Below are 13,039 nucleotides of genomic sequence, written 5' to 3'. Positions count from 1 at the left end.
ATTAACCCCAAAAAGTCTGTTGGAGCCTGGCTGGGGCCGTGGGCATCCAAGCCAAAACAATTCTTGGGCATCATGTGGTCCACATCCATTTCCAACTATCTTGGGGTTGGGCTGGGCACAGAGCAGCTAAGGACCGGACTGGATGGCATTCACCTGAGCACACTGAGGGCCAAACTTCCAGAATGGCAGGGCAGATACGTGCCGCTACTGAACAAAGCGGTTATTAGTAATACAGTATTTTTTTCCACTGTCTGGTATTCGGCGCAAGCTGTTCCATATAAGCAACTCGACGTGCAAAAAGTGCATCGGTCTTGTGCAACGTTTGTGTGGGGCTCTGGGTTTGAAAGAATGCGCAGAAACAATCTCTTTATCAGCAAGCAGAAGGGAGGGCTGGGACTTGCAAACCTAGACATAAAATTGAAAGTGCAACGTTTCCTTGTCTTCCCAAACCGAGCAACCAGCCCGGTGTTGATGGCGGCGTTAAAGGAGCTTGGTGGACCATATCTGGCTCCATGTACTAAAGAGACCGTTGGCACTCCAGAAAGGACCTCGATCCTACGATACTATAGAGAAATTAGAGATGCGATTTGTTTTTTTGAAGAACGTTTTTCGTGGGAATACCTAAACAGCGTCAAACGCAGACGTTTTTATTGGGACACTCTAGACCTGGTAATGCCGCCTCCAATGTATCGCCAAATGTTTCCTGGCTGCGAAAAGTCGGACGTGTTCAAGCGTCTGAGTCTATACCCAGTTCGGCCAGGGATAAAGGATTTTTTTGTGCGCTTTCATACCGAAGTTTTACCGGTCAAGACTTGGGAGGAACAAAAAGGTTTTTTTCTGCCTTGGGGAGTCAATTGTGTCATTTGCCCTGTTCCCGAAACACTGCAACATACATTCATGTATTGTACTAATGCAGAACTATTTTGGGCTCAGCTCCGCGCGGAGCTTCGGATCAATCTATGCCCAACCTGGTACAGCATGAAGTTTCTAGACACACCGGAAAAGCAACAAAGCAGATGTTACGAGCTCCTGACCCTGATCGGTTTGCATGCGATATGGAACTCGCGTACTGATCCCACCTTGGTACGAGAACGAGGGAAGTGTGCGTGGCGCCACTTCTTAGAGGGATTTCACTACACGTCATCCATCATAAAAGAAACTTCGTTCAAGGAGACGGAACACTGGGAGAGGTTCAGGACCCTTTTAAAGCTATAAGGTCCCGAAGGTTTTGCACTCTTTGGAAAGGTGTGGCTACGCAGACCAACTCGACAAACAGCGTCATGCTGAAAATGTGCGCACAATTGTGAGAGGTGTGTCAGAAGTGCTGACCTTTTAGGTTGTAAATAGCAAAATGTTTTTAAACAAATAAAAGCCAAGCTGGCAAAAAAAAAAAAAAAAAATCGGTGGCCGAGTAAGCTAAAGCGCACACCCAGCTCGACGCGCGCGGAGCGAAAGCTCGCGCTGCAGAACCCAGGGATCCTGGGTTCGAGCCCCACCCCTGCCTATTTCGATCTGGATGAGCATCGTACCGGCGTGCGGTCGTGTATCACTACTGCGTGGTGCACGTTGAAGACCCAAGGCTAGCGGCTGTACCGCACTGGCTAAATTTCTCATCTACACAGCGAGTGACTGGTCGCAACTTTGAAATGGCTACACGCTGTTAAATATCCACACAACCCCAATTATTAGGGGAAGCCAGGCGATAGCTGGACACCTGGACCACGTGGAGGAGGGCCACTCGAACAACGCGTCCGAACTGACAATTGTTTCGGAACGCCCCACAAAATGCTGTACATGCCTCATATATTTCTGAAATTAGTTGATTTAGTGGTTTTCGATGATGCTTAGCAAGTTTATAAATGGAACCATATGTTTATTTCCCCTAATTAAAACGTTAATTAGTGCACTTTACTTAAGTATCCCGTTAATTAGTTATTGCAACCCACGACGTCCACCATGACTGGCAGTTAGTTCCTCTAAATATATTTTTTTCTCAGCCACCCTATTTTTAGGAATTTTGAACGTATTCGTTGAGACAACCTACTTGCACAAGGGTCAACCGATCTTTGAATTAAAGGACTGTTACGACAAACCGGTACTATGTTTACTTTCTGTAGCTTTTTTTCTTCGTAATTTAGTTTAGCTGCAGCAGTGCACACAAGAAAACTCATTTTTGACGGAAGCGCCGGTTGAAGTTGAAATTAACTGGGATCACAGTTGAATTCATAGTCTGTTCTACCCTTACACAATCTTACGCGCGCTTTTTTGTAACTCGGACCTGTGCGGTGAAAACCGACAACTTCAAGGGATGGCCCCGAACGAGCGGTAGAAAATCAAGCCCTCGATGAAACGTCCCGGAAAGCGCGCTTAATCCATTCAAAAGGCCCGCAATCTGATCAATCTCGAATGCCACAAATTAAAACCTCTTATATTAGCAAAAGGCGCGGCTGTGCTCAGCCGATAAACGTTTCGCCGCGGTTGGGAGAGTGATCTCGGTTTCCCAAAGCGGGACAGATTTCTCGACGCCACTTCGCGTTCCGCGCCGCTCGGTAGCACTCATTTTGGAGTATATCGAGCGGTTAACTTTATGGGCGCGTGCGCGCGTGCATAACACATGTGTGCGTATGTGTGTATGTGTATATTCATACATGTGCGCATTCATGCATGTGCGTTCGTGCGTGCGTGTGTGTGAGGGGAGGCGCAAATGCTTAGCGGAACATCGAATGAGTGGGCTTTCCTTATGAAAAATGACGACACAGATCTTCCGTAGGAGCTCCGAACCAAATTCTTCCTCAATCTGATTGATGTCTCGGTTCAGTATCGAGAAGACAAAGGTTATTCACGTGCCAGCAAATGAGAACGCGCAACTTTCTCTAAAAATATGACATGTTCTTAATTTAGTAGCATAGAGTTGTGCTGTCGCTTTAATGTGATTACACGGAAAACACTGTTTGCATCCTTGACTGCACGGAAATCATCACAAAATTATCGGTTCATCCACTGGGAATTTTTTTAATGCGTGAGCATTAGAACGTTTGTTTTGTCGAAAACCCGGCGGTGTTTTTCGTGTCTCAACGCCGGGGAGAGCAGGATAAGGAGGTTGAGAGGGTAACGCGTGCGACGCTCCAATTGGTCTGATGTGCTGACGTCAGCACTCGTCAGGATCTCCCTCTCTCTCCAGCGCTGACAAACTGACAGACGCCACCGGGTTTTCGTCAAAACGAACCTTTTCGTTTTCGAAGCACAGCTGGCACGGAGCTAGAGAGGAGGACACGGCGCGACGTGGAATCCGGCGTGCTCATTCGCCGCTCTGATGTCGCCGGTTGTTCTTCGCTCTGGGTTTCCGTAGTAGTGGTGCGTGGGCTGTGATGTGTGTGTGTGTGTGTGTGTGTAGTTAAAACGATGGATGCTGTTTCCTCCACGAGTGATATGGATGGGGTTCTTTCCGCGAGGGGTATGGATGTGGTTCTTTCCACGAGTGACATGGATGACCGTATCCGAGGGCGTCGACGTACTCTGACAGGCAGAGTACAGAAAAGGCGTAAAAAAATTACGGGAAGATCCATTGGTGGATTCTTAAGGAGTGCATTAGCATGACACTTGGGAAGCGCCACACACGTCCCCTTTTGAGAAACATTAACACTGACTCTGTAACGAGGACAAAAAGAGTCAGCAAAATATAAAGGAACCAAGAGAAAGCCAAACGAGAAAGCCAAAACAGAAAAGTGAAGGGGTCAGCGTTAGCGATTCTCGAAGGGGGACATGTGTGGCGTTTCCGAAGGTTGATGCTAACGCATTATCTAAAAATCCACCAATGAATTTTGTAAATTTTTTTTCACTACTTGGTCTTTTTTTTTTTTCTTCCGCCTCATTTTTTATTATTAGCCCTCGCTTCCCGATTTTAAATACAGAGTGTCTCAAATAGCAGTCAGACTATTTAAATCGACCGTAAAAATTGGTTTCTTAATTTGTCGAGCTACGATTTTGTGCAGCGTTGCCCAAAAGTGGTGCATTTTTTCTATAAAATTTGAAAAAAGTGAACTTACCAGAGGAAAAAAGTAAAGAAAGAAAAAGGCTTAACTCCTATGAGAACACAGCGAAGTTACCGGTCGTCAAACAATAGGGCGCACTATTGTTTGAAGACCGGTGGCTTCGCTGGGTTTTCATTGGAGTTAAGCCTTTTTGGTGTTTTACTTTTTCCTCGGGCAAGTTTACTCTGCAAATTTTATAGAAAATGCACCACCTGTGGCAGGCACGTAGCCAGGATTTTGTTTCGGGTGTGTGTGTGTGTGTGGGGGGGGGGGGGGGTGCCCATGACAAAATGCTGTATGAGGGGAGTGGGAGAGGAGGCCCCAGCAAAATGGAAAATTTCGTGGGGGGAAGGGGGATGGGCCCCATGCCCCCCCCTCCCCCTGGCTACGTGCCTGACCTCTGGGCAACGCTGCACAAAATCGTAGCGCGATATGTTAAGAAACTGATTTTCGCGGTTGGAAATTTAAAGAGCCTGGCCTTTATTTGAGGCACCCTGTAATTTGAATATGATAATAACAACCGAATTCCAGCAGTTTTCGAAATCCCCAAGACATGCCTGGATGTTCACAAGGTCAGGAGCAAGCGGGTAATTAGTTTGGACGTTCCAAGGTCAAGGTCGCTATTTATATAAGTTTGAAGAAGTTTTCTGCAAATGTAGTATCGCCTTTGCAGTAATAGACATGTTGCTAAATAACCCGAGCGTAAAAGACAATGCTTGGAATGTAGAAGTCTGCGCGCAGCACGTACTGGCGTATGCAGCAGTAACTGTTCTAAAGGAAAAGCCTAAAACAAATGGCATCTTGCACGCGCTTTCATCAACCTGCTATTTTGGTTATTTACTTCTGATATTTTATAGAGGGAAGGCGAGCGCGTGCGGCGCGTAGACCTACATTCCCAGCATTTTCCTTGATGCTTGAGTAATTTAGCAATACGTCTATTCAATGGTGCATCTCGTGTTCCTTGCTCCTAATGCTGGTTGCAAACATTGAACAAAAAGTTATTGACAGAAACGAACTTTTCCAAATGAGTTCAATCAATTTCACATCAACAAATAAAAACTCAACAACAACAACAACAACAACGACAACAAGAACAACAACAACAACCACAACAATATCGCCCAAGGGCTATTGGAGGATTTTCGCAGCCTAGTGGCGAAATCGACTCGTCGTTGGCGGAAAATCTAGATATAGGTCCCGTATTGATCGAGATTTTTCGCCAGCGACAAGTATATTTCGCTACCCCGCTCCAAAATCCACTTTCCGCCTGCGCAGGTCCGCCCACGAATCCGCAAGTGTAAGCGTGCCATTGGGCAGTCGATGCCTCTCAGCGATTTTGGTGGTCGCTAATCGGCCTCAAAATTGGCTCAGCACCACTGATAGACACGGCTGTTCCAATACCCAAAGTATTGTGTGAAAAAAAAAAAAAATCGTGAAGGTATTGAATTTTTAAATTTTGTTCTCATCGTATTCCTCAAACATAGAACCTATACTGGCAACACCGAAGTGTGACAACAGAAATGGCACAAAGTGGGCAGTACCCTATTTTACCAACTGGTTAGAAGACGTTTGATGGTGAGAAAAAAAAAAATGCTTGGAAGCTCATTCATTGAGAGCGCGCGGAAATTTGAGTGTTGACTTCGGCTTCATCTTTATTTATAGCTTTCTCAATAGCTACTTTGAAACTGGAGACAATAAACAGCGTACAGTGGAGGCTGAAATTCAAGTATTAAAAAATTTTTTTTGTGTGTGTGTTTGGGGGGAGGGGGGGGTGGAGTTATAAAGACGGCCGTTCGGCTACGGCTCGCTCTAACGTGCGCTTGCACGAGGTCACGGCACGCTCTGCGGTCCCTCGATGCTGGGTCGGTGGTTTCGAGTTCAAACGACCAGCTTTAAACGACATTTCCGGACGGCCACGACGCCACCATGATCGGATCTTCTTGTCAAATCCCGGGTTCCCTGTGCCAAAACTTTCCTCTTCCCGTCAAGGCTACCGCGCAGAAACTGCTATCGTCGACGATCTCGAATATGAGCGGCTGGCTCTGATTCGGCGCTTTCAGCGGGCGCGGGCCGAATCAACGCCGCGTCGTGAGGCCGAGATGCCGAATCAGCGTTGTGAGGCCGAGATGTGTTTTAGCGTAGATCGAACCCTGTTTTTCTACGCCTGACAACCACGTACGATGCTTCGCCACGCACGCGGCCATATGATCACTCTGAATGAGAATCACGGGAGATTCTAGAGTAGTTTACCGTGGAATAGAACACTTTTGCCTGCTAAAATAAAGAAATGCGCAACCAAGTGGTTAAAAAAAAAAAAGATCGAGGTACACTTAAGCATTCCTTATGAGTTGTGAATGCGAAAGCATGCAAGCCGCTTGTCCGCTCCCTTTTTCGTCTGGTGCGTATTTTTCGTCGCCGGTCGGCGCGTGTGCTCTCCTGGTGACCTTGGACGCTCCGCGCTGATGGATGCGCAGCGCCATAGGGTGAGCGGTCGTGGAAACTGACGAGCGCAGCGGCCCCGTCGACGCGCGCCAGCCAATGGAACCGAAGGAAACTATCTGCCGTTTTCGCGCTTCAGACTGATGGCGTCAGCTCGCTCGCGACAGTTAATGCTTTTGCATTAAAAATCTACGCATCAGAGATTATACGGCTTGCAAGTTCGTCCACTCCTTGCTCACCTCGTGCGTTTGTTTATCCCCGATGTCAACCAAAGATGGTGCGCGCTTGGCTGCTTCGTCATCGCACGTGCCGTTGCGTTCAGATGCGCAAAAGACGCATTTCGAAACACTTGCTCGCCGTATAGAAGAGCTAACTTCAAAATTAGAGCTCTGTTTTTTTTAAAAGTGACTATTGACAAAACTTTCCTGATCAATCCTAAATTAAAAAAAAAAAAAACTATCTAAATACAAAGTCAACTTTCTTGTGAACGCTTTCGTCTCGCAAAAAACTATCGCGGCTTTCTAACAAAAAGAAACGTTTGTCTCGCTTGGAAAAATTATCCAATTCTCAGCACAGAGAGGACGCCTGTTCGTCTTGGAGTATACGAACTTTTCGCTGGTTACTTTCCTACGACTTCCACTCACTACCATACAACACCTTCCATACATCACATTACTTACTTATAATAGGCTAAGATAAGGTATGCTTCTGTATTTCATGACTAAGTAAAAAAATACCACGTCTAACCGGAATCTTGTAGGGGAGGTGCAGGGCCAAATTAGAAAAAAAAAAGCAAAAAAGTCATTACATGTATATAAAAAAAAAAAAAAATGTTTTGAGTTAAATCAGGTCTAAGCCGTTTCAGTCACATTTGCTAGAAAAGAGTTATTTTTGTCGAGTGATGTATTCTTAAAAATGGCAACCGCACATGTCTTCTTTGTTTCCTTCTTTTCCTTAAATGCAACATAAATCCCCGTGGAACGCATACCATGATAAACAAACGGTAAATGGAAATTATTTTTGAGATTCTTTTAGGGGAAAGTGTCTGATTTAAATCATCGTTGCTAAATCGGTGTAATATATATCACAATTTGTATCGTCTTGATTTTTAGTCTCCACCCTGGGTAGGGCATTCATGTCTCATCAACCGTAGTAAAAACCTCACCAACCGTAGTAAAAAGAACTCCGGCTCTTCACGCAGGATTACCAATTTACATCTTTATGTAGAGAAGTAAGATATATGTAGCTGGCATTTTAGATTCGATATATGTTACGTTATCGAGGCGCATATATTTCAAACGCCTTAAAGGGTTACGGAAACAAAACTTGAAATATGCAAATTTCGTTTCGAAATGAGTCAAGCATGACGGATAATAACCGTAAATGATAATCGCACATTTGCATTTTGAACGACTGGCTATATTTTTCGTTCCAAACGGTTCACTCGAGCAAGCGCTCGAAGAGAAGCGAAGGAGAGCGCGATGCGTCATGGGATATCCGGCGCAAACAAAAACACAAAGAAAAGATTCCACACATTTGTGACGTAGTAAGGCTGGCGTCGTTATGAGCTTTGCCCTTAATGGCGCTGTCAGCATTGTGGTTACAATCGAGCCGTTCGAAGTACCCGTGGGGTGACGAGCGTGTGGCTAGCCCAAGGAGCACGTATCTTCCACAACACTGTCGGCTTAGGGCTGAACGGGGTGGGAAAAGCAACTTCTGTCCGAGTTTTGAGCGACCGGCTAATCTTCTAGGGGCTGTATCTCGGTGCAGGAACGAGGGTCCGAGGAAGAGGGGAGTCATTCCTTTTCGTCTTCTTGGACTGTTTGGTACAATACGCGGGAGGAAAGCTAAGAAGGAAAATGTTGAAATGCCTAAGAGCGGCGCCGCTCCGATGAAGCTTGCTACGTCATGACTACGTAGCAAGTTCCTCAACGTTGCTAGATTACCTCCCAAATAGGCTCCAGATGCATCCACCAGGTGCACATTGAAAGATCGTTTAATTATCTTTAAAATTAGTTCGATTGTGCCTTTCAACGAAAGTCTGGTATTTTTGAGGTTATGCTGCAAGATGCAACACAATAAAGCTAAAAAATGAGCGCTTGAATTTCGTTTCCCTACCCCTTTAAACATCGCTTCTTCCTCCGCCAACCTAATTTTGCAAAAACTGCTTTCCGCAAAGAAAAAAAAAGAAAAAAAACAACAACAATGCGCAAGACTTTCTATTTTCTTGGGGTACCGAACGAGTATAGTAAGGTTTTGCTGTCTACAGTTCCCTGACATGGGGTATGCGTTTTACGCATGCGATCAATGAAAGTACACGCAAACTCGCACGCTCACTCTCTCCCTTTATCTCAACTTTAGGAGGGTTGCATTTTGCTCAGAGGTCACGAGTGAAGTGTCAGATAATTTAACAAAGGTTTCGAAAAGCTACTGTTCGATGGTGTGCTCCTCATGCCCTCTCGAAGGCCAGAGAACTGCGGACAGATTCTCCGGCGTTTCAGGGGTTTCACTCTGGTCTGTCCACATTTTCTCACCAGTGAAGGGTCTTCAACCAGTGCCGCGCTATAAACGTACGGCCAGGCACTTTAACGAAGAATGTGTTTCGATTTACATAGTAACAGTAAAATGATTCATATTGAATAATATATTGTCTTCCACGGCCGCGCCTTTTTTTTGTTTTCTTTTATTATTGGGGTAGGCATTTTATTTAGTCCCGATTCAATAAGACGGTGACCAGTGTGTGTAGGTTCGGTACTACTAAAAAAAATAATCTGGAGTAACTACAACTAACTGGAGTAACTTTATAGCTCCAGGAAGCTCCACAATTACTCCACAGTTAAGATATCAGCCCCTTTATTTGGTGCTCGAAGAACAGCAGACGAAACTGAGAGAACCTGCCGAAGTCTCCCATAATGTTCTACATTAAAAGGCGGTCAATTAAATTTACAAGGTCCTCGGTGTCATTCAATTTAATTTGGGTAGTTAGCTTCAGTATACGGTTTTTATTTCCTCCGAGAAAAATTTGTTTATCAAGAGCGATGACTTAGTAACAATTTGCACGTTAACACGGGTGCCGGTATTGGAGTCGGTCCAAAAGACGGTGGAAACGCAGCCCACGAAGAGTGCATATCAACACAGACTAGCAAGTATTTTGTTGCGTACTGCAATATTTTACCGAGACTATAACGCCATCAGAACTTACAAAAAAGGTATCCAAGATGCGGGAGTTCAGTCTACAGTGAAATTGCTCTTAAAGGTGTAAGTGTGCGCCAAGTTGCTGCTAGAGGAACGAGTGAGATTATTTGTATATTTACAGGTTTTGAAGTTCTGCTTCTACCTTTAGCGATTTGAGTCCACGTGCTGTTAGGGGAAGTATCGGCAGTGCAGTACGACTGCTTACCATTTAACTTGCATCGCGCAGCTGCGGCTATACGAATGCACGTCTCCAATATTATGCGGATAAAACATCCGAGCAGCAGTAAATGTAGCAATGCTGTTAGGAAAAAGGATCTATATTGTAAATTCTTGCACTCTAAAAAAATAAATAAAGTTCCGTAAGTTTCTTTTTTCTGCAGAACACGACACAGTAAATCACGGCGAATGGCAAAGGGATTCTAGCGAATGACAGTTTTTATTACGACTATATATATATAAACAATTTTTGGCTGTACAAACGAGCATGACGTTTCAATTGCTCATTTTCCCTGTGCACGTTAATTTCTTTCTGTCTAATCAGACTTTATGTTTTGTAATTCGCAGATCTTTCTGTTGTTCGCAGTGATCGGCTGTGTTTTCATTCTACTAAAGACCAAACTCACTTTTTTTAGAGCGCAGCTCTTAGGCGCCTGTTTTCGGCTTGAGCGGCATCGAGTTCGGCGTCGGTGTCGGCGTAACCGCGCGGTGCATAGTGGAAAACATCCCATAATGCACCGCGCGGGACCGTCGTGACGTCGCGAGTGTCACCGGGGACGTCACGAGGGCGACGTTTTGGCATGGGAACGTAACGAGTGACGTCACCAGGGTGACGGTTCGGCACGGTCCAAAACGTCCGGCTTGAACGGTGAGGAGGGGAGTAGGAGGGAGGAGGAGGAGGGGAAGGAGGGGAGGAGGAGTAGCAGGCAGGATGAGGAGGTGAGGAGGAGAGCTGCGCTCTAATTCGGCGTTATAGGGTGTTGTGAGCATCTTTCATTTTTTTATGTGCAACATGGAAACAAATGTCCGCAAATATTAATAAATGCATGCATTTATGTTTCACGCGCTCGTCCCCCCCCCCCCCCCCCCCCCCCCCCGTAACAACATTAACACTAAAGGACACCGTCCTCCAGGCCACTATTGAATATAAATATCTTGGTGTTTATTTAACTAATAATTTATCCTGGAATAATCATGTTAATAAGATTATACCCCCAGCTAACCGCTCTCATGGTTATATTCGGCGTAATTTCAAGACGGCTCCTTCTAACCTCAAAAGACTTCTCTATATTACTCTTCTTTGCCCTAAACTAGAATACGCCTTATCTATCTGGCATCCCCACCTTGCATTTCTCGCTAATGCAATAGAAGCAGTCCAAAACCGCGCAGCTCGTTTCATTCTTTCCGATTACTCCCGTTTTTCCAGTGCCACTAAATAAAATTTCAATTAACCCTCCCTGACCTTTATCTGCGCCGCAAGATTTCCAGGCTTTCCCTCCTGCATAATGTGTATTACTCTCCCTCTTTAAATCAGTCTCTCCTTAGCCCATCCAACTATGTTTCTTCAAGACTGGTCCACACATGCAAGATTGCCCGACCCAAGACCAAATCTACAGCCGACCAGCATTCACTTCTACCCGAAACTATTGTGGACTGGAATGGCCTTCCCGATAACATCGTCACCATCGCAGATAACACCAAGTTTCGCCTCGCACTAAACCACCACTCCCTTCTGTAATGCCGCTCGGGGCCCTGAGGGTATTTGTAAATAAATAAATAAATTACCTGATTCAAAAACCCCATGACCCGGAATACATTTTTTTTTGTGTGTTCTTCAGATGGTACTTGAGCAGCCAACTTCTCGCGTTCGTTGGTGGTCAGAAATGCCCCGATCGCTCTCATCGCGTCTAGCAAGCGAGACAATCCATGCGGGGCGTGCACGCGCAGGATCGAACTCGAAGATGCTCGAGTTCGATTCCCAATTTTGCCGGTTTTGACATGAACGACGTTCAACTGCAACGTCCATTCGTTTAATTTCGAATGCAGAGTGCATTTTGAAGAAAATGTCAGTTGTGTGCTGCAGTAGCCAAATTATCCGTTTATTGGGCAGGAGCTCGAACTATAGGAGGAGCTTTATCGAGCTTGTTGTCCCTTAGTTGTCCCGACAGCCCGGTGTTTACTAACACAGAATAACAAAGAAATTGAACCTCGCCATGCACGGTCTGGACACGAGCGCTTCACCCTTACCAGTGCTTTGGTTGCACGAGGAGCGGCCATTCGAATCGTCACCATCAATATCGCTGATCAAAAACAAACAAGAAAATTTGGTTTGTTGTCCGCACAGCTGAAGCGTCCCACCACAGGCGTGAATGTTCGATCTCATCCCCAATAGCGAGGCAACATATTGGTTGCAAACGTTACAATATTAATTAGGGATAGTGAGTGAGAAAAGCCTCGATGCCACACAGGAGGCCAGTACCCAGAGGTACATTGTGCAGCGCTTAGTGAATATGGTGACGGCGTACGCGGAGCGCAAGTTCGTCTGCTTCTTGCAAAGGGTAGCGAAAATGTCAAAACGCCGAGCTCTTATTGGCTGCTTGAAACAAATAGTGGGTAGAATCCAAGGCAAATATGATTGAGGCCTATTCACTATCCCTTCAAATTGAAGTGAACCAGAGCTCGGCGTCGTTCTGACGTCACTGCAACTCCTGCTTAGGAAGCAGACAACTTGCACACCGCGTAGTACACAAATAACGGACTCGCTTATTTTTGACGGATTTGCGTGACGTTTTAATAACACGGGGTTTCAACAATTCAGCATTCTGATTTCGGACGTCCCGACATTTATGTTTTCGAAATCTCTGGCACAGTTTTAAACGTTTGCGTTAACTTTCATACCGTTCAGTTTTGGTATTTTTATTTTTATAGTTCCGTCTATATTTGGGGGACCCGATCAATAGACCTTTAGCCAAATTATCCAAGCATCAAGCAGTATACGCTGGGAACGTATAGGTACACGCGCTGCACGCGCTCGCATTATCAGTACACAAGCTTCGAAGTAAATGACCAAAAAGAGGCGTTGATACACGCGCGGGAAAATGCGATTTGTTTTGCAGGAGACGTCAGCCAATACCACCTGAGAGACGAATCTTGCGCATGACGTCATCCTTAGGGGATCCCCTGACGCGCCCCTAGCAGCAAAGACGCTGAAGCTCGACGAGCGTCGCCGCAAAGCGGCAGACGCGCGTCCGCGGCAGACGCTGCACGACGCGCTGGCGGCGTCGCTGACGCAAGCTGTGAGGGCAGCAACTGAGGGAGAGCAGCAGGTGACGGGAGCGCGCGGGGACGTCAGGACGCCGAGCTCTGGTAGGGATGAT

General features: G+C 45.9%; 1 protein-coding gene across 1 annotated transcript; it reads left to right on the top strand.

The window, feature by feature from the left end:
* Positions 1-638: 638 nt before the first annotated feature.
* Positions 639-1,215, top strand: LOC115310409. Its single transcript, XM_029968773.3, has one exon. It carries the CDS (start codon positions 673-675, stop codon positions 1,213-1,215), a length of 543 nt encoding a protein of 180 aa, XP_029824633.2. The 5' UTR covers positions 639-672.
* The last annotated feature ends 11,824 nt before the right edge of the window (positions 1,216-13,039 follow it).

Source organism: Ixodes scapularis, unplaced genomic scaffold, assembly GCF_016920785.2.
Source record: "Ixodes scapularis isolate PalLabHiFi unplaced genomic scaffold, ASM1692078v2 PGA_scaffold0__279_contigs__length_252992795, whole genome shotgun sequence".
NCBI lineage: Eukaryota > Metazoa > Arthropoda > Arachnida > Ixodida > Ixodidae > Ixodes > Ixodes scapularis.
Note: the sequence above shows the minus strand (reverse complement) of the source record. Positions and strands in the feature narration are given on the sequence as shown.

Excerpts from the sequence above, each read along its gene's own strand:
- LOC115310409 (XM_029968773.3), top strand. The coding sequence starts at position 673 with ATGCCGCCTCCAATGTATCGCCAAATGTTTCCTGGCTGCGAAAAGTCG.